This window comes from Gracilinanus agilis, chromosome 5 (assembly GCF_016433145.1).
Source record: "Gracilinanus agilis isolate LMUSP501 chromosome 5, AgileGrace, whole genome shotgun sequence".
NCBI classification, from domain to species: Eukaryota; Metazoa; Chordata; class Mammalia; order Didelphimorphia; family Didelphidae; genus Gracilinanus; species Gracilinanus agilis.
Genome location: NC_058134.1, coordinates 44518636 through 44540904, shown reverse-complemented (window position 1 = coordinate 44540904; position 22269 = coordinate 44518636). Strand labels below are relative to the sequence as shown.

The following is a 22269-nucleotide window of genomic DNA, read 5'->3' as shown; positions in this document are numbered from 1 at the left end:
AGAGGTGACAGGGGCGGGGCGGGGCGGGGGGGGGGGAAGGGGGATGGCGGGGAAGAAAGGCGAGCAGAAGAGTGCCGGAGGAGAAGACAGCAAGAGTGGTGCGATCACCTCTAGAGGACAGGGCAGAGGAGTGGAGTAGCGGGAAGGGGTGAGTGAGGCAGGGATAGCACGCAGCACAGAAAGGGGCGACTAGGTCCCGCTCTGCAGGTCCCGCTCCCAACAGGAGCGTAGGGAGGGCGCCGCCGTCCCCGCGAGGAAGCGCCCTCCGGTTCGGCTGGCCGGCAGGTGCCAGGGTCGCAGTGCTGCCCATGGTGCTGCCCCCCTCCCCCTCCCGCCTCCGTGCTGGGGGTCTCGGCCACAACGGGGCTGAGGGCCGCGGCTCCCAGGACTCACCCAGACTCCGGGGCGGGGCGCAGGAGCAGCCCATCGGGCTCCCAGGCGGGCGGCGGTGGCAGCGGCAGCAGCGGCAGGAGCGGCCGCCGCTCGCTGATGACGCAGCGGGGAGCGGCCCCCACGGGCCCGGCGCGGAAGGATGACGCCACAGTCGTGCGGGGAGCGCGACGTCCGCAGCTGTGAAGAGGAGGAGGGTTCCGGGGCAGCGACGGCGGTGGGGCTGGACGGGGTACCATGGCTTCCGTGGCGCTGAGCGAGGCCGAGAAGGTTTACATCGTGCACGGAGTCCAGGTAACGGGCGAGGAGGAGAGGCGAGGCCGGGACCTTTCTCGGCCGCCAGCGCGCTCCCCATCAGCCTTCCCTGATGCCCCAGTGCGCGTGCGCCCCCTGCTCCGTTTTCCCCCCCCTCCCCCAGTGGGTCTGTGCGCGCGCGCATTCGAGGGTCCGGGGGCTTAGGGTTGGAGGGTAGCTCTTAGAGATTGGCGACTTTAGAGCAGGAAGGGAGGAACGTCAACCTCCACTTCTTACAGATGTTGAAATGGAAGCCTTGGGAGGGGGCAAGCTCCAAAGCAGAGGGTGAGTGTCCAGGGAGAGGATGTGTGTAAAGCGCTTTGTCGGCGGCTCTGGAGAAGGGAGGGAGACTGAAACAGACGAGGACGGAGAGGGAAAGTAAGGTCTGTGGAGTTCTCTTAGGCATCCCTCCCTGTTTCTCTCGAGGATAGAACATGATGACCTCTATGCCAGAGTTCTTTGAAAAATACCAATTCCACAGGCGTGAGGTGCTATTCTGAAAAAGATCATGGCTGTTGGCAATATGTGCCAGATGGTGTTGAGATGGTTTATTTGGAATGAAAGTTGGCAGTCAATCTCTGAAACCAAAATACCCTCACGCACGCACACCCCTATAACAAGATTTCCTCCTTTCACTGTTATCCTCACTCTTCAGGCTGTCCATTGGAGTTATGGGCCCCCCTCCTCCCACCTTTCCTACCTCCTTTCCTCTTCCCCTTCTTCCCTTACCCGACTTAAAGCTGTTGAAAAGGGTTGCAGATGCTTGCCCAACTCTTTAATGTTTTTTATGAGCTAGGATCATTAGTCCTCTCTGTTGTAGATTAATGCAAATTTGTTTTTCAATTGTTCCTCTGGCCTTCTATTATCTCCATTTTATAGCTGAAGTAGCTGAAGTACAGAGTAGCAATTTAGCCTCCAGTTGAGTTTTATGCCAGTGGATAAATACGAAGAGGTCTTCAATCCATCTTTTTCAAATCTTTAGTTTATACAACCAAACGGCTTGCAGCCTCCCTGGGAAGCTGGGGAAGTGGAAGGGAAAGCTGTTGAGAAAGCTTCACTAAACAAACTACCTGAGTCTTCCATTGGATTCTTTTGTATGTGCCACATTTAGTCACTTGATTTCCTCCCCCAAAAGCTGCTTTTCACTTTAGCAGGTTTGGTTGGGTGTGTTTGAGTTTGTAGCTAAGTTGTTTCCTATTTTCTTTTCTTCCTTTAACTACCACCACAGGAACTCAGACATCTTGGCTCAGATATTTTACCCTTCCTGGTATTTTGTCTCTGGCAGTATCCACAAGGCATATGGTGCTGAAAAGCTTGGTAATCCTTCATGGCCTGTTCTTTGCTCAGTCTTTTTAGTCATGACAAAAACACCTCCCTTAATTATGTGGTGGCTATTTTTAATGGCTTTGGAGTGTAATAATGAAAATAAATGTAATATGTAATATTTAGAAATTGGTTTTGTTAAATAATATTAGTAAAAAAATTGCTGTGGTTGCTATTTATAAAATTAACTCTTAAGTCATGAGGATGATAGTAGCTTTTTAACAATTTAATATAATATAAATATAGTATAAGAAAGAAATAAGGAAGTGGAAAATTTATTTCCTAGCCTACCACTCCAAAGTCTGGTCCATAGAATTTCAGCTCCCTCCCGGAAAAGGATCCAATCTCCCGTGAAAGTCTCTTTGGAGCAAGAGTCTTACCAGCCCATGAGGGTGTCTTCCACTAGAGCCACCTACACCAAATGGAGTAGAAGAATCAATCCCAGAAAACTCAAGCCAAGGATCTCCATCTCCTCTATGGTCTCATCTTTTATAACCCTTTTCTCCATGTCACTTCCTGTTTCTCTGAACTGGTCTATCACATCTCAGGAACCAATCAAAGCCTCTACCTGGACTAGTAACCCTTAGTTCTGGGTCATGTTCCTAGGACTCTTAACCTGTGACCTTTGTTTGGAGCGTTCCAGCCACACTAATGAATGGGTCTGATGAGAGGAAAGTTCACGACCCTGGGAGAAAGGGGTTCCCTTTACACAGGCTGTAAGACAACTTTATTTCCACAAACTCTTTATTACATGGAACCCTAATGTCATGATGGTGTTAACCTGGGAAAAACACAGAACTACTAAAGTAGTCAGAAAAACCAAGTCTTTCATCAGGAAAGAGAGAGGTAATGTTCATTATTCAGCTGCCACACAGAGTCAGACACCTAAAAACCACACAAAGCCAAGGGCTCTGGGACTCTGGGAACAGTATGTCTGAGAGGATCACAGTGCTAGATGATTCTCCGAAGAACAAAAGAATTTGGGGAACTTATATACCTTTTGGGGAACTAAGGACAGGGATATATGATTGATTGACATTACCATGGCTACAAGGAAATGAGAGGTCCAGCTTATACTGATAGGATGCCAACAGAGTTGGGAAAAACCATAGCCAGAGGACTGGGGTATCTGGGAGTGTTCTACTTTCAATGCATACTAAAAGGATAGTCCCTGCATAGGTGCTGGTCTTCTTGGGAATGGATCTGATACTACAGGAAACTTCCCAGACTAAAAGGTTACTTAGCATTTGCTTAGGTCTGCTAGCCCCACCTAAACTGGGATTATCAAATACTTTAAGGTCTGTTCAGTCTGAAACTGGTGAGTCTGAGACCTCCCTGGGGTGAACATGGGACAGGGGCAAACTTGGGGTCTCCAGATTTCAAGTTGACAATGGAGACTGAAATTCCATGAGAGAATTTCAGTGCAAATTCTACTTCTCTAAAACATTAAATGTGAAATCATATCTTTGTATAAAGTTAAATATAGCAGCTTTTAGTATGGAAATAGGTTTAATTTTCTTTCCTGCTTCATAATTTCCTTATCCTCCCTCTACTTTATTATTATTTATAAAAACAGTTTTAAAATTTCTTTTTAAAGGAAACTTTAGGAAATATTTTAAAATTTTCATTAAAATTTTTTTAATACTGCAATCACTTCCTTATAGAGGCCTCGCCTCAAAGAACCCTCTCTAGCAATAACCACAAAAAATCCAGAAAAACAAAACAAAACAATATAACATTAGCATCTGATATCATATTCATTCTTAGGCCATTATCATTTTCTCATGAGTAGGGAAGTGTATTTAATCTAAATTCAGGTGCCTTTTACCTTTATATTTGTGCTAGAGTAGTCATTGTATATATGTCAAAATAAGAGAATTTCAAAGAATCTCAGTGGCCATCTGGTCTCCTGATTGTGCTTTGAATTCAGCCTTCACTTCAGAGAACATTTGTTAAGTACCTACTATGAACTCAGGGCTAGGCATACCAAGCTCCTGACACCAAGTAGCTTAAATTCTACCAGACGGAAACAACATATTACCAGTAAAGAAAAAGTCATAATTTGGATGGAGAGTGGGCAAAGAGCATCACTAACTGAGGAAGGGTCCATCACTATACCAAAGACTTCCAGAAGGCCAAGCATCCCTAGCAGCAGTTTGGAATGATCAATTGAGGTCTGATAATGAAGAATTTTAAATGCCAAAGAGAAAAGTTTATTGTAGTTTTAATTCTGGAGCTTCTTGAGCAGGAAAATGAAACGGACATAATCTCTCCTTTTAAAGACTTGTTACTTGGGGCAGCTTTGTGGAGGATGAGAGCCAGGGAGACCATTAAGAGGCTTTTGCAAGAGTCCAAAGCAAAGAGAATGTCTGTCAATGAGTGGCTGTTAGAGTTGGTCATTCCAAGGTTATAATGGACCATATTTGGTAATTGATAAGGAGAGAGAGGAAGGACAGGGTTAAGTACCATTCTGAATTTGTGAGAGCTAATGAGAGCACCCAGAGAAAATGTAGAGAAAGAAAAGAGAGCCCAGGAGAAAACCATGGAGTCTGGATATAGAGAGTGATCCAGAAAGTTGTATGTCTTCCTATATTTCTCTGAATTTCTCTCTCTCTCTCTCTCTCTCTTTTTTTTTTTTTTGCCATTTCTTATGTTATAATTTCATCACAAAGATAATTTTTTAGCTATTCCACAATTGATGGCCACCTATGTGTAATTTGTTTCTAGATTTTTGCTATTATACAAAGTGCTACTATGAATATATAGCATATTTATATATTTCATATATAATATATGTATAGTATATATATTTCATTCTGTCTTTTAACATTTGGAGGGTATACCCCAGTAGTGAGATGATTGGGTATGTATAGTATAATAACTTTTCTTACATAACTTCATATGGTTTTGAAATGCTGGATCAGTGTTCCTTCATGACATTGTAGTTATGTCAGTGACATGGGAAGAAAAGGCAGGCGGTATGCTAGCTTTAGTGTCAGAAGACCTGGGTTCAAACTCTGCTTTTAATATATACTATTTATGTAACCATAGGCAAGACCTCCATGGATCCCAGGAGTTCATTCACCTCTAAAATGAAGAGATTGGACCAGATGAACTCTGAAGTCTCCTCATATTTCAGATATAAGACCTTGTGATTCTATAAATGTTAATTAATTAGCCCCAGCACTTATAGATTCCATCTTTATAATTAATTAAACCCAAGTTCAAGCCAGCCTGCAGAAAGGCATCCTGGGGGAGAGGGGAGGGGCACAGGGCATGAGCCAGTATGGTCAGACAGCAGTTACTGCCACCACCACCTTTCCTCAGACCTTTGTGGAGATAGCCTAGGTCCTTCACCCAGAAGCTCCTGGAATAGAAGCATTCCCCCAATTATAGGTCCTTAAGCTCTGAAGCTTTCATATTAGGGGGAGCAAATGTTGTTGAGGAGGGGCCTCATATCCCTAGCATCACTAATTCCCATTCATGGCAGGTAGAGGCAAGAAATACACAAATAGGGCTTTCAACACTGCCTGCTCTACTCCTAGCCCACACCCAAAGCCATTGTCAAGAGGAATAACCGTTGTGGAGATGATACCTGGCAAATACTTAAAAAAAAACAAACCAAAAAAAACCCTTCTTGGACTTATGAGAAAGAATTTGCTATCCACATTGAGAGAAAAAAAACCTATAGGAATAGAAATGCAAAAGAAAACATGACTTATCGTTTATCACTTGTATATGTGGGTATATGAATTGGGGTTTTGGCTTTAAAGGATTGCTCTATAGCAAAAATGAATAATATGGAAATATTAAAATGCTTGTTGGCTCTGGGAGAGGGGAGGGAAAGAAAAGGAATCATGTAAATATGGAAAAAGATTTTTAAAATAAACAAAAATTAATAAATATATTATTTATATATAATTATATATAATGTAATGTATATTATGTTAAAATATAAAATATTATTTTAATATTATTATAATAAAATATATTAAAATATCAAACTTCCTATTACTTTATTACAAAAATGAATAATATGGAAATAGGTATTTAGTGATAATACATGTATAACCCGGTGGAACTGCTTGTCAACTCTGGGGGGGGCGGGGGGAACAACATGAATCATGTAGCCATGAGGGAAAAAAATAAAAATTTAAACTTAAAAAAAAAACCAACCAAACCCCCAAAACCCTCTTCCTTTCCTTATTAGAATTGATACTGAGTGTCAGTGCCAAGGCAGAAGAGTGTAAAGGCCTGGCAATTGGAGTTAAGTGACTTGCCCAGGGTCACATAGCTAGGACAGGTCTGAGGCCAGATTTGAACCCAGGGTCCATCTTCAGGCAAGTCTCCTTTCTACTGAGCTATCTAGCTGGCCCTGGCAAAAGCTTTTGCCTAACGTCTTTTACAACCTCAGTTGCTAAAGACTGGGAAAAGAAAACTCACTCTATGGTCTAGCATCACCAAGTAATACAACAACAGAAATGGACATGGTTTTATCAGTGGAAATGATTCTACAACATACCTTGTTATTATACTGTAAAAATTATTGGGCTGTGAAACTGAAATTTCCTCTGTTGTCTCCTGCTGTTAGAATGTGGACTTTCTGTTTCTATCCCCAGTGCTTACTAACACAGTGTTTTTGCCCATAGTAATAATTTAATCAGTATTCATTCATTTCAAGGCCAAGTAATTCTGGAAAATCCTGGTATATTGTTAAAGATTGTTTGAAAGGCTATTTGTATCTATTAAAGCAGTTTTATATAGGTCTTCTATATGGAAATAACTGGTTAGTCTAATTAGAGTTACTATATAATGTATATTAAGAAACAAAGTTTTATTCTGTAACAGAGTTTTACTAAGTTAGACCTACTTTTCCCCAGTTAATCCAAATCAGTACAGTTTTGCACCTTCTGCTGTGCATCATTTCCTTCTTCATTAGTCTCAAGGAAAGTTTCATTTCTTATATCATGCATGCAATTCATGTTGGATTGTAATAACTTTCCACCAAAGAGGGGTATCATGCATTATCCAAGAAGAGATGGAAGGGCTCCTCCTAAGTCCCTAACTACATTTTTTCCTTTTTTTTTTCTGTAGGACAATCAGATTTTTCATTCACACACAAATGCACCAAGTGGGACAATTTCTCCCTCCAGATCCTCCCTTTCCCCCTTAAAAAGTTGCCAAGTTGTTAGTTAAGTTCTTCAGAATATAAGGGGGCATTTAAGGATGAAATTGAAAGGACAACAAATGGTTAAAAAATAGAAAACATCTGTAAAGATCTCTTTTCTTCATCAGTGATAGTGAAACCAGCAAGTTTGAACTTTACATTCTCCAATGTGCTGCCAAAATGTTTTCTAAGGAAAACAAAGATGGGGAAATTGGCCAAATTATGGATCAAGTACTTATATATAAGAAGAGGAGATATCATTTAAAGGGCATTAAGGGATCAACTCTCAAGTTTTCTAAAGGGGTGAAGATACCAAAACATTGGCTGTAGTGGGGAATAAAGGTGATTTAGTTAGCATTTATCTGGTATCAGTAACTTCTAGTTTGTCTACTTTGTCAACTACAAAAATTTTTATGAAGAATAAACGATCAATGAGGACCTTCTAGAAAGGAAATATAAGAAGGGAATAGGGAAAATAGTATTTCATAACAGATTTTTATAGTTATGAGATTGACTAGAAGTTTTAGAGAATAAATTATCCCAGTATGCTGAGTTTTTGTAAAAAAAAATTTGACACAGTCAAGCAAAATGTTACTGCCAGAGACACAAAAACTTGGATAAAATTGGATTGGATGGGGCAGCTGGGTAGCTCAGTGGAGTGAGAGTCAGGCCTAGAGACAGGAGGTCCTGGGTTCAAACCCGGCCTCAGCCACTTCCCAGCTGTGTGACCCTGGGCAAGTCACTTGACCCCCATTGCCCACCCTTACCAATCTTCCACCTATGAGACAATACACCGAAGTACAAGGGTTAAAAAAAAAAACAAACTGCATTGGATTTTCTAGCTTTGGTTTTCCTGGGCCTTCTAATTTTATGAGTTTATATGTATTTATTTATTGGGGAAAAGTTCATTATTAGAATTGCTTGTTAACTTCAATTCCTCAAAACAAAATTGTCTAGAAACAAAGTTTACCCTCAGAATTAAGGGTATAATACTTATCTTTTGCTTTTAAAATCCAATATTGAGTTTACTGATCCTGAATCAGTATCACAGATGTGAGAGAGCAGTCAGAAGCCTCATTAAGCTGCTTTAATAAGCAAATTGTATTCAAAGTATTCTGAGGTGTCAGGGCAGCCTTTGAATTCCTAGAATATAGAATTTATCCCTTCCTGTGTTTATTTTTTTCACTTATCAAATATTTCATTTTTCCTCCCATTCCATTCTCCACTTGGAAAAAAATACGTCATAATTATAACATAAGCATAGTCAAGCAAAACAAATTCTCACCTTGTTCATGTCCAGAAATATGCATTTTTTCCCACATTCTCCATTTTCAGCCCTGTGGAATCAATCTGCATGCGCTTAGTAAACTTCTATTTTGTGCTAGATCCAAGGAATATGAGAAAGGCATAAAAACCCAGTCCCTACTGTCAAGAGAATAATAGTCTAATGAGGGAAACAATATAAAAACAACTGCATAAACACGCTGTATGCAGGAAAAATTGCAGATAATCAGTAGAGCCATAGCATTAAGGGGATTGGGAAGGCCTTGTAATGGGAGATAAAATTTTAGCTGAGACTTTAAAAGAAGCCAGGAGACAGAGATGAGAGATGGTGTTTTGAGACCAGAGGAAAAATGCTTAGAGTCTGGAGACTGGTTCTTGTTTAAGAAATAGCAAGACCATGTCATTGGATGGAAAAATGTGTTGGGCTTTAAAATGAGATGCAAGAAGACTGGAAAGGTTGTGGCCGGGTTCTGAAGGGCTTTGAATGCCACAGAGGACTGGATGCAAGGATGGACTGGAGTGAGGAAAGATTTGGTGCAGAAAGACCAACTAGCAGTAGTGGAAACAAGTGAGATGACTAAGGCCTGATCATTGCGCTAAGCAGAGTTGTCATTTCTTTTTTTGGAAAGCTTTGCCTGTCAATGGATGTAAGATGGAACCTCAGAGTTGTTTTAATTTGCATTTCTCTGTTAGTAGTTTAGAGAATTTTTTTCAAAAGGCTTTTAATATCTTGAGTTGCTTAGACAACTACTTTATATCCTTTGACCATTTATTTATTTATTTATTTATTTTTAAGGGCCTTTACCTTTGTCTTGGAGTCAATACTGTGTATTGGCTACCAGGCAGAAGAGTGGTAAGAGTAGGCAATGGGGGTCAAGTGACTTGCCCAGGGTCACACAGCTGGGAAGTGTCTGAGGCCAGATTTGAACCCAGGACCTCCCATCTCTATGCCTGGCTCTCAATCCACTGAACCATTCAGCTGCCCCCTGACCATTTATTTATTAGTTAGGCATTAATTCTTTTAATTTAAATGAGCTCATTGTATATCTTGGAAATCATACCTTTATCAAAGAAACTTACTGCAAAAATATTTTCCAAGTTAACTTTTTAATCTTTATTGGATTTGCTTGCGCTAAAACTTTGTTGTCATAACAGTTTGTTTCTGTGTTCCATTCTTTCCCTTTGATTGGTTATGAGCTCTTCTCCTATCCATAGAGCTCAAAGATAAATTTCCCCCCTTGTCTTTCTTGTTTGTTAATATTGTGATCTTTTACATATAGGTCTCATACCGAATTGATATCCAGCTTATCTTGGTATATGGTATGACTATTGATCTATATTTCATTTGTACAGACTGCCTTAAAAGTTTTCCCAGCAGTTTTTGTCAAGTAGTGAGTTCTTACCTTCAGTACTTGAACCCTGAACTACTGTGTTCATTGACTTCTGTATGTTGTCTACCTAATCTATTTCTACTGTTTGACCTCTATTTCTTAAACAATACCAAACTTGTTTTTGATAATTATTGCTTTGTAGTATAGTTTAAAATTTGGTACTGCTAGGCCCCCTTCCTTTCAATGACTTTTCATCATTTCCTCAAGATTCTGGGCATTTCTTTCCTCCTGAAGAATTTTCTTTTTCTTTTTTCTAATTCTGCAAAATCCTTTGGTAGTTTAATCGTTATGGCTCTGAGGAAATGGCACAGTGGATGGAGTGCTACTGGGCCTTTCCCAAAGTTAGAATCTTCAAGTTCAGATCTGGTCTTAGACACTTGGCTATGTGACCCCAGGCAAGTCATTTAACCTCCATCTGTTTTTTTTTTTTATTATATTACATTTCTGTATACTACAATTATTATATTTTTAAAATTACATTTTGTCAGCCTACCATGTGGAATTAATATTTCTGCAATTACTTGGGTCTTTCTTTGTTTTGTAATAAATAAAAAATAAAATGATTAAATGTAATATTAATAAAATATTATGGTCACCGTTATAAAATTACTCTCAAATAAGGAGTCCTTTAGTAGCTCTTAACAATGTAATTTTAATAAAAATGGAGATATATGAAAAAAGGAAATGAAGGAAGGAGACAGAAAATCTCACCTATCTAGAAAAATACCTAAGCAAAAGCCCTCCAGAGAGAGAGAGCACTCTGCCCCATACCTTTTATCCTCTGTGCCCCTACATCCCACAACATATGCAGGCAAAATATGAGGTGTGGGGTAGGACAAACTTAGGGAGTGACTTCTATCATCACAGTTTCTACACATAAAGTGTTTTGTATTTGTAAGTGTATATTGGTAGTTAGACTCAAGTATTTTATGTATTCTGTGTTTATTTTAAATAGAATTTCTCTTTCTCTTCCTGTTAGGTTTATACAGACATGCTGGTGATTTGTGTGAATTTATTTTACATCCTTCAACTTGTCTGAAGTTATTAAGAGCTGAAAGAGTCCTCAGGGCCCATCTAGAGAGTCAACCTTTAATTCAGTATGCCATCCTTGACTAGAGGTTTTCAAGCCTTTGCTTAAGCCTTTGCTTAAGTCTCTTCAAGTGACAAGGGAGGTCACTACATCTTGAGGTTGACCATTGTTGGAATAGGTTTCTTTTCCTGTTGTATCAGGAATTTGTCACATTGTCATCTAGGAAATATTAAATGGAAGCCAAGAGAGAGCTCAGGGGGAATTTATAGGCAAAAAAAATCACAGTTTATGGACGTGGATGGGTCTCTTGTTTTTGCAAAAGGGAAGGATAAAAACTGTGGAACCACTGCTTATACTGTTAGATTTGTTTGATGTGTTGTTTAGTTTTGCTCAACTACTGTTTTTCCTTTCTTTGTTTTTTGTAACATCAGATTGCCCTGTAGGAGAGGGAAATATTTAGAAATAAAGGTGATGTAAAAAAATGTTTCAACGAAAACATTTTTTTTTTAAAAAAGGCATGACTGAATTATGATCTGTATCAGTACAAAGAAGAAATAACCACACCAATGAAATCTCAGATCCATTGAAGTATTGAGGATGTGATTGACCCCAGGTTCAGTCACTGATGTATATAGCATGGCACTTGGAGGAAATTAAGGATCCATTCTGTGGCCATGGAATTTGATAAAGCCGTAGCTGGGCTTATGAGAGTTATTGCCTCATAAGCTACATAGACTTAACTAGATAAACCACATATAACTTGTTGATTTTCCTTTCTTGAAGCAAAATCTAAAACTATTTCATTGATGTTGGGAAAGGGAGGAAGGAAATGCAACTAATGGAAAAAGTGGCTTATTTGACTTTTTTGTTGACCCCTTTGATGAATTACTTTCATTAGCATTGTTGAATAAAGTTCCTCTGTTAACTGGCTTCCTTATATCTTAGCTTCAATTACCACCTGAGATAACATGTAAAACTGTTTTATAAACCATAAAGGGCTGGTTTTGAGGAGCCCTTCCTCAAAATGATAATCCAAATTTCTGTCTAGCCATCTATAGATATCTACATATACACACACCTGAGTCAGTTTATTTTTTTTGGCTCAGCATCGTAACAAAGCTGATGGTATCACTTCCTATTGTGGTTATAACGCTTAGGAAGATCTACGAGTGGATGGTCGAGGCTGTGAAGATTACCGTTGTGCTGAAGTGGAAACAGATGTGGTATCCAATACCAGTGGGTCTGCAAGAGTCAAGCTTGTAAGTAAAATGATATTTGACACTTTGTGTTGTCATGATTTATGGTGGAAATACATGGGACACTGGAGTCATTGCCTTTCCCACTCGTCATTTGTAGTTATTTACTGAGGCCTACCAGGTCCCTGGAGTTGTCAAGATATCTTTCCAGGCTCAGCAGACACTACTTTAGATGGCCACTTAAAAATAGTAGCTTACATTTATTTAACATTTTAAGATCTACAGAACATTTTACAGATATCATATTGGGTTCAACCGCCCTATAAGGTTGGTGCTCATCTTCTGTATTTTACAAATGAGAAAGTTGAGGTCTGTAGAGCTTAAGTGACTCATCCCTGGGGTGGTTTTTAACCTCTCTCAGCCTGTTTCAGCATCTGTAAGATGATGTTCAAATGAAATAATGTATGGAGTGTTTTGTACACTCCAAACAAAGCACTGCACAAATATTAACTCTAGGATTCTTTTCCTCACATTCTAAGCTCCAGCCTCTGAAGCACTGCACTTTCCTGCCTCTGTTCTTTTGCTCATGTTCCCCAAATAGATTCTCTCTCTCTCTCTTGACCTGTGGGTTCAGTTCCTACCTGTTCTTTAATGTTTAACTCACGAGACCTCCTTAATGAAACCTTCTCTTACCTGACTCATGAGTAAGGCCACCCTTTTAGACCTCATTTGATACTTTGTTCTAAAGTGCTTATCAATGTAATATTAGGAACTGTGGTTATTTTGTGACGGGGCAGAGCCTCTGTCTTATCTGAATTGTGTGGTGTCCTCCAACACTAGCACAGTCCTTGAGAGTTGCTTAATGAGTGAATGAATAAATGCTGCTTGACTTGTGGGTACTTTCACATTCCGGTAATGGACATCTCAAATGTATTTTTTTACAGGGGCATACTGATATCCTGGTTGGAGTCAAAGCAGAAATGGGAACGCCAAGATTGGAAAGACCAAATGAAGGCTACTTGGAATTCTTTGTGGACTGGTTAGTGCAGATGGGACATTTGTAAAAGATTAACACCATCTAAAAAGGCAGATGCACAAAGTAATCATTTTTTTTTCCTCAGTGAAACAAACTCTAATTTTGCACTCTGGTATTGTATGACTACAATTCCAGTGGCTTGGATTCCAGACCTAGCTCCTCCAGTAAGCTAGTTATTTGACCTCAGTAGGGCCCCCACTTAACCTTTCTGGGCTGCAGTTTCCTCATTTGTAAAGTGAGAATCATATCATCTGTCCTTTCTACCTCATAGAAGTTGCTGTGAGGCTCAGATGAAATAATGTTGTATGTGAAAGATCTTTTGTAAAGTTTAAAACAGGGTAGGCAGCATGGCATAGGGGATAGGGCACTGGATTTGGTCTCAGAAAGACTAGAATTCACATCTTTCCTCAAGACATTTACAAGTTTTATGACAATTATTTTATGACATTTATGAATGAAGGGATTGGGTGACATGACCTCATAGGTAAGGACCTTTGAATCTGACTCTGAATCTATGCTCCTCAAAAAAAAGGAGAATAAGATCTGCAGTGCCTTTATTTCCCTGCTTTTGTCTGGGAACTTTTATTGACAAGTTTTTATTCTCTTTCCTATCTCTCTCCTCCTTATTCCCTCCACCCTGACCCCAGTAGAACAATTTGAGGGGAAAAAAACCAAATTCTTATAAGAAATACATATGGTCAGCAAACAGAATTTCTAATTTTGCCATTTCATTGGATATTTTAAATAATATATGCAAAGTGCTTACTTAGTGTCTGCCAGAAAGAAGCAGTTATATAAATGTTATTGTTTTATCATCATTGATGTTATTATTTATTGATTTTAAGTTAATTACCTCTCTGATAAGGAGGGTTTATTATTGCATTAATCAAAGCTCTAAAGTTTTTTTCCCCTATGATGTGTTGTCATTGTGAAAGTGTACCATTTGTATTATTCCATTATCCTATGTTATTATTCTCCATACTCCCTTTCATCATAATTTTATTATAATTATTTCTTCTCTATCTACATTCTACAGTTTGTTTAGTCATTCACTGATAGGTGGATACCCTTCTAGTTCCCAGTTATTATTTCTTATGAAATGAGCTGCTAGAAATATTTTTGGACATATGGGTTCTTTTTTTTTTCTTTGATCTCTTTGGAGGTAAAGATCTAGTTGGGGATACAGATGAGTCAAAGTATATACAATTTTGCAATTTTAGGGTATAGTTCCAAATTACTTTTCAGAATGGTTGAACTAAGCCGAACAGTGCATTAGTGTGCAAAATTTTTCAAAATAGTTTATTCCTACAGAGATATGACACGGCCATACATTTCATCCTGAGAAGGGAAAAGAAAATTGAATCATTTAAATGAAAACAACTGAACCTTTATTCTTTTGTATACAGTATTTTTTTTATAATTTTTTTTTATTTTAAACCCTTAACTTCTGTGTATTGACTTATAGGTGGAAGAGAGTGGTAAGGGTAGGCAATGGGGGTGGGGGGTAGGGAGTCAAGTGACTTGCCCAGGGTCACACAGCTGGGAAGTGTCTGAGGCCAGATTTGAACCTAGGACCTCCCGTCTCTAGGCCTGGCTCTCAATCCACTGAGCTACCCAGCTGCCCTTGTATACAGTATTTTTGAAAGGAACTAATGAGAGAATATCTGATTCTCATGGCAAACATTTCAGAGATAAGCAGTAGTTAATTGCCCTCAACAAATTAGTTCTTCAGACTTCTGGATGGACAGTTCTCCTAACAGTTTGTTGGTCTGTATATTACTTATGGATGGGGTTTCTTTGCTGTACCCCAGATCTAGGAGGAACGTCTGTGAACTTAAGGGTAGTGTAAGAATATAGTGAAGATAATTAGGAGATTCTTCTTTTACAGGGCTTGACCTAGCTTGATTTAACTGCTTTAACTGCTCATCAGCAAATTTAAAGATTTAAGTGGTCAAATTCCCAGTGGTACAGAATATGTGAAAGGTGGAAAATTAATTGCTTTACTGCCAAACTGACTCCACTATTGCCCTTGGCAGCTCTAAATGATAAGCACATTCAGCCTGAGGCAAAGAGCTGCTATTCTGATCACCCCTTCAATTTTCCTCTTTACTTGGGAATAAAAAGATAACTTGATATATCTTTTAAACTAAAACATTCCTATTTTTTTTTATGAAGAGGACAATCAGAGTCAGTCCTGTTCTACATGAGGGGGAATGAAAGGGCAGAAGAGGGTTGCATGGCTTGATCTGTAAATTAATCACATCCACGTTCTCTAAACTTTTGGGTTTGTATTCTGGACCCACCAAATTCTACACCAGCATGATATGTGCCATTATAAGGGCTGCCTCTTGAACTTTTCTGAAAGTTATTTTTCATCAGTTAGTCCTCTTCAAAGCACTGAAGGAACTAATTACTTTAGTGAATGATGAATTTCCTTAGAATTCCAGTGAAGTCACAGATCTGGTGTTTTTTGTTCTTCCCTTTATTATTTTTAAACCTTTCTATCTGAGAATGGACACTAAGCATCCAAGGCAAAAGAGTGTTAAGGACTAGGCAATGGAGGTTAAGTTGACTTAGCCAGAGTCTGAGTGTCTGAGGCCAGGTTTGAACCCAGGAGGTCCTTGACTTCAGGCCTGATTGTCCACTGAACCAGCTAGCTGCCCCCAGGTCTGGTGTCTTTGAACCTTAAAACAAATATTTTTTTAGTCTTAAATGAGGCCTAGTGCGTTTTAATATAAATCACATCTTCAAAAACTTAGGAGGAATAAAGCTTCTAGCAATACTTCAGTTGTACTTATTATATTTACAGAAACATGGCTCTGAATGGGACAGCCACAGTAATAATACATCTTGGGAAACTGATTCTAATGCCTGCCAGAGCAGTATCACTTCATATGGTACTTTTGGGCTGGAAAGATAAAGTTCATGGTGTTGTTTTCATGTATTTAGTAGTGAGACCATTTCTCTTTTCAAGCTGGGATGGGCATGAATTTAGAACTTCTGAATTGGGATTGGACTTAAATTGTCCAGCTGGCCTTACCATTCCTATCTTACTAGTATTTTATTAAGTACATCATTTTCAAGGCTGTACAAATGAGTACACTTAGTACATTTATTAGTGCGTTATTGTACATTTATTTGGTTCAGTATTGTCATGGATGGGAGCCTATATATAGCCATATCATTTTGTCAGTAGAATGAAGACAAGAATATTATTTATTGGCACAGAAAGTGAGCATTAAACAACAGCATATAATTTAGTTTTCTACTAAAAATGTTTTTCTGGCAGTGGATTCCTCAAAACAAGCTATTTTATTTATTAGATTTATATAGCAGTTTTCTAAGGAAGCATGAGGGAACAAACATAGACTTTCAAAGAAAACATTTGTTAAGATGGTAAGAATAGGAGCAGGAAAAGTTAGGTAGATAAGGAAAAAGAATAGCAAAATCAGGAAAGAGAAGTATAGTGGGGAGGAGAAAGCCAAATTTTCCTACACTATTAATATTTTCATCAGCCTGGTCTTATTTCTTTTCTTTCCTTTCAATGTTTTTTGTAGGAGCACTTTGAGGAAGTAGTATTAGTGTGTTACTAATTGTGTAAACAATAAAACCCACAACTTTGGGGATAATAATGTTTTACATGATGGTGTCCTTCATGGCATTTTGAAACATAACTTTCTCATTTTCACAGACTTTTGCCTAGCATTGGGCAAGTAAGTTTGCTTCATTATTTTGTCAAGAGGCAGTATGACCTGGTAGATTAATTCTGGACTTGGAATCAGGAAATCTGGGTTCATATTCCACAGTTCTCATTAGCTTATTAGACAAATCACTTAACCTGTTTGGCCTCTATTTGTTCTTCTGTTAAGTTAAGGGGCAGGACCAGGCATCTTCTCAGGTCCTTTTCTAGCTCTCAACTTGTGATTTTAGGATTGTGCTTCTCTCATTTACCATTGAGTGGGATTTAGTATAGAGCAATCCATAGTTCTCTGACCATTGAGATGTAAAATTTTAAGAGGAAACTTGTTTTAGCACAGAAAGCTGAGGCATAATTTTTGGGATTAGGGAGCATTGCTTTTATTTTATTTATAATCTGAACTGAAATTGCTTGGATTTTCTTTTATTTTTTTAAAATATAAATTTTTACTTATGTCCTTTGTTTTTGCATCATTTTTATTTTATCATACATCCTTCCCTCAGAGAATGATCACTTTGAAAAAATAATAGAAAAGGATGGGGGGAGCAGTATAACAAAACCAATCAACACATTCACATTCAGTGTTCCACACCTGCAAAGAAGGAAGAGAGGTGCATTGTCATATCTCTTTGGAGCTACACTTGGTCGTTATAATTGCACAATGTTCAGTTGTCTGGTGTTTTTAGTTTTGTTTTTTCCATTTACATTGTAGTCATTGAGTACATTTTCCTGATTTTGCTTCCTTCACTTTTCCTATAAATTCAGATTAGTTAAAATAATAATTCAACATATTCTCCATATTCATTGTTTTTGACTGCTCAGTAATATTCCATTACATTCCGGCTCCTTTTTGTTTAGTCATTGCCAAAGCAATGGGCATTTACTTTTTTTTCCCCAGTAAGTGCTAATATATTGGTGTAGATGAGATCTTTCTCTATCTAACCTTTGGATATATGCCTAGCAGTGGGATGATTATTTGCTTTTTCAGTGAAATTTGTGTTCCTACTAGCCAAAGTAGTCTGGAGAATTTAGCAGTCATAAAGAAGTATTGGCTGAATCAATTAAAGTCAATCATTTATTCAGTAATCATTTATATAGTGCCTTCTGTGTGCCAGACTTTTCTTCTTCACATTATCTGTGCTCATGAAACTGCCCTCTCCAGAGTTACCAGTGTTCTTTCTTTTAAAAAATTTTCTTTTTTGTTACTCTCATTTTGACAAGCATGAATTTTTCCATAAACTGAATGAATAGGAAAAGAGAATTATATTTGAAACTGATTATATAGAGCTTTAAAAAAATACATTTAAGAAATTAGTTTCAAAGCTATCCTGCTTGTCTATGTCTCCCTCTAAACTTCATGTAACCAAGTATTGCAGGGGTCTTTTCTATGTATGCCATAGATTTTGTAGAGGATTAAAATGACTAACTCAACCACATCCATCTCCACCTTCCCCTCCTCCATTCACTATCCCAAACTTGGAGAGGAAGGCTATGATATTCTGAATGGGAAGGGTTGCTTCTTTGTATTTAGCCAGTTACTTAAAAACAAAAACCATCATGTTCTACCTTTTGTCCATTTGTTTTTGGAAGCATATTAACAGACTAGTGATTTTCAAACTTTCCTAGGATGATAAATTTCAGAATTCAATTGATTTTGTTATGATGCACTGATTTAGATAATTATGAGAAAGGAATGGTTAATTTCCTAATGTCCTGAAAGAGGTGAGGTATTATCTAAACCTTGAGATGTCTTCAGCTCTCCCTTTTTTCCACTCAGTTCAGCTACAGTGAAGGCTAGGTAGGTAGAAGGATATAATAACAATTTGTTGATTTGACTTCAATACCAGAGGATTCAGTTACTCAAGTAAAGTTAGACATTTTAATTTAATTAGTATTGGTTTCCAGGCAGAAGAGAGGTAAGGGATAGGCAATTTGGTTAAGTGACTTACCCAGGGTCACACAGCTAGGGTGTGTTTGAGGTTAAATTTGAATCCAGGACCTCCCATCTCCAGGCCTAGCTCTATCCACTGTGCTACCTAATTGCCCCTAGTTGTGTACTATTGTTTGCTTAGTATTTAAATTATAAAGGTGTTTTTGATGGCAAAGCAAAATAAACTTCATCCCTGTGGATTTGATTATTTATCTGTAAATGAGTTTCTCTGCAAATCTTGATTCCTGAATAAGGTAGAAAGCAATGAGTAGAATAACAAAGTTGTTCTATGTTTCTCTTGTGGGTTTTAAATTCTAGCTCTGGTGATGGATAATAGTCTGAAATGTATAATTAGAATAACTAAATTATAAAATGTTTCAACCTATTTTTATTTAAAGATTCTTCTTGTACCTACCTATGTTTCAATGGGCACAAACAAAGGAATTTTTAAACAAGATGTTTGGAATTTCAGTTTGTAAACAAGTATATGTATCAGGAGTGTGAGAGAGAGGACAATATGTAAGGTTAGATAAAATAGCTGGATGCTATTTCTCAGACTTTCCAGAGAACAACTGTATTGTGCATGTGCTTTCTGTTCTCCATAGGTTTTCTTTTTCTTCCTTTGAACTCTGTTGGAAGTTACTAGGTGCCTCAGAATGAAAATGAGCACTTAATTGGTGTCTTTCTACATATTTGAAATTAGATTAGAAAAGGAGTCCCTTTTCTATTCTCAATATCTTCAAATATGGCTTCTGAGTGATCAGGAATTGCTTCGACTGATTAGAGCTCAGCCTTGTCCAGATGTTTGAAAAGTTCTCCCCTTTGTGTCCCCCCGGCATAGCTCGGCCAATGCCACTCCTGAATTTGAAGGTCGAGGAGGTGATGACCTTGGCACCGAGATTGCTAATACACTCTACCGGATATTTAACAACAAGGGCAGCATCGACCTGACAGCGCTCTGCATCAGCCCCAGGGAGCACTGCTGGATCCTCTATGTTGACGTCTTGGTGAGTCACAGCATCATTTGTAAGAAGAACCGAGTCTGTGGGCAGCTGCCTGGCCTGCTGCCTGCCTTGGGCACTTCTTTCCTATTCCCTGGGGTTTCTAGACTGGGAAATGATGATGACAGGAATTGGAGAACATGTGACCCTTCTGATAACTTTTGCCTCATGGGGTTTTATGAGGGTCAAATGAAATAATGTGAGTTAAGCACTTTGTAACTTTAAAGTGCATTGTGGAGAGCTTCAGGAAAGCATGTCTTACCTAAACTTTGTATCTCCCATGTGCTTAGTACACTGTTCTACATGAAAAAACCTCTTATCAAATGTTTGATGAATTTAATTGATTTGTTCTATCTCCTATGAAATTAAACTCCTCAAGGCCAGAGATGTTTTGACTTTAGCCAATACAAATAAACAAAAAAGCCTGAAGACTTAAGGACTTAAACAGATTCATAAAGATTTAGGGAGAGAAAAGTGATCTTGTATCAATGAATACAAATTTATGAGAAAGAAATAATGTAACAGTGGGGTGTTTTTGTTCCAGTGAAACAAAGGAATTTTTATATGTCAAAATTAATAAGAGAAAAGCACAGATTTTTAATACTGGTTCTAGTTGGCTAATAGAGAATTATAATAAGGCAGTTTAAAGGATAGGAGACAATAAAATTTAAAATCCTCATTTGATTTTTCTAATGTTAAATAAGTGTTGTGGGCATATTTATTATCACTGAGTGCCAAGAGGAACATGTTAGTCTGTTCCACTAAGCAATTTAGTGAAATTAATGAAAACTAATAATTGTAGCCAGCAGTCATTACAAATTAAATTTTGTTTCCAGGGAACACCACCAAGAGGGAAAGAAATCCGATTTAAATAAAACAGTCAACATCTGAGCTAGTAGCATAACACAGGCAGAAGGAACTTGGCCTCATAACTGACTGTCATCTTTCTTTCTTAAGATGGTACATTAACAGAGGAGTAGGACTTCCTTTGGTAACAATAGCGTAACCATATTAGCATATCATGGACTTGAAGGAGTGCATTCATGTTAAAAACTTACTTTGATTTTTGCTTGATTGGGGATATTTTACCTTAACATTTTAATTTATTTTCTGGATTTCTTTTTCTAGTGGAAAAAAGGAGGCAGTGGAAATCATACTGCATTGCGAGTCAAAAGGCCTGCACCTTAGTCCCAGCTCTGTCACTGGGCATCACTTAAACTTTCTGGTCTTCAGTTTCCTCATCTGTAAAATGGGAAAGGTAGACTAGATGATGTGATCTAAGCTCCTTCCAACTCTGAAAAGGTTGAGAGTTTGAAATGCTATCTTCCTCAGAATTTTATTTAAATCTTTTATAAGTGACTAATTACAATAATGACTCAGGCTGTGATTTCATAATTGTCAGGAACTCCTGGAGAAGGGTCTGTTTTTCCCACGGTGGATCAGTACTGTCTCTGCTATTTAGAACTTGAGAAAGTTACTTGATGAATGAAGAGGTGATTTAAGTATGTTTATGAAGCCAATGTCTGGACTTAGACCCACATCCTCCTGAATATAAAACTTTTTTTTCTGTCCTCTACACCACACTGCTTTTCATGTATTAGAAATACATCAGTAATGAAGTACATTTTTTCTTTTCCTAAATGTAATAATTATTTCAAAAATAATGATGGGCTTGTAATGGTGTTTCTTCTCTCGTGTGAAAATAATAGCTTTCCTAATTTAGCTCTGATAGCAATTTATTTATTAAGCAGCAAGTAAATTTAGCTTTGTGAACTCTCCATTTTAATGGTCTAAGGAGATAAATAGTGTTTATTCCAGGTGTGAGTTATAATTTTTTTCTTGTTAGAAAAGCTTGCCCCCAAAATTGACTCATTGTAGGTTTTTTGTTTGTCTTGTGTTTAGCTAGTTCTGTTAGATTTTTCTAAGCTTTAATATTTATCAAGGAACATTTTTTAAAAGTATTAATGTATGAGGCCATGCTAGACCCAAGGTGAAAGGTTTTACAACTCTCGTACCTTAAAATTTTATCACTTACATTGGTGTTCCACTTAACATAATTAATAGTTCCTTTTCCTGTTCAGGGGTGTGCTGGAGCCAGCCCAAGATGACTAGTGAGAGCCAATTGTTAAATTATCAGTGTGAGCAATTTATAGCTTAGACATTTTCAAACCCTACAAATCAGGGCTTGATTTGTTATTTGGCTGATTGTCTAGGCATAAGAAAGAAAGAGAAAAGTATCTGTAATGTGGATTAAACCTAAAAATGTTTCATGTGTACATTTTTTTCAAGGAGAACTGGTTAAATGTTTACCAGAGCATTCCCTGTAGAATGAGGTAGTTTTGGTGGGGCACTTTCTTCCCAATAACCTTATGGCATATATGTAATGAATATCATTTTTACAGATTTAAAAAAAAAAAGCTCAGAGGAATCAAAGTAAAGAAATAATATGTAGGGCAGTTTGATGGCTCAGTGGATTGAGAAATAGACCTGGAGAGGGGAAGTTCTGGATTCAAATTTGATCTCAGACACT

General features: G+C 38.1%; 2 protein-coding genes across 4 annotated transcripts in view; one reads left to right on the top strand and one right to left on the bottom strand.

Moving 5' to 3' along the window:
• The window catches only part of ZDHHC3 (zinc finger DHHC-type palmitoyltransferase 3), a 77845-nt gene extending 77373 nt beyond the window's left edge, over positions 1-472 (bottom strand). For both annotated transcript variants that reach the window (XM_044679386.1, XM_044679387.1), the window contains exon 1: positions 394-472. The gene's annotated coding sequence lies outside the window, so the exon portion shown is untranslated. The remainder of the gene's footprint in view (positions 1-393) is intronic.
• Positions 473-561: 89 nt separating this feature from the next.
• EXOSC7 (exosome component 7) overlaps positions 562-22269 on the top strand; it is a 51624-nt gene continuing 29916 nt past the window's right edge. Inside the window, exons 1-4 of one of the 2 annotated variants that reach the window (XM_044677527.1) lie at positions 562-684; positions 12037-12138; positions 13020-13114; positions 19580-19745. In XM_044677527.1, the coding sequence (XP_044533462.1) occupies positions 628-684; positions 12037-12138; positions 13020-13114; positions 19580-19745 (420 nt within the window). In that variant the 5' untranslated portion in view covers positions 562-627. The remainder of the gene's footprint in view (positions 685-12036; positions 12139-13019; positions 13115-19579; positions 19746-22269) is intronic. The other variant, XM_044677528.1, reaches the window with a different exon arrangement.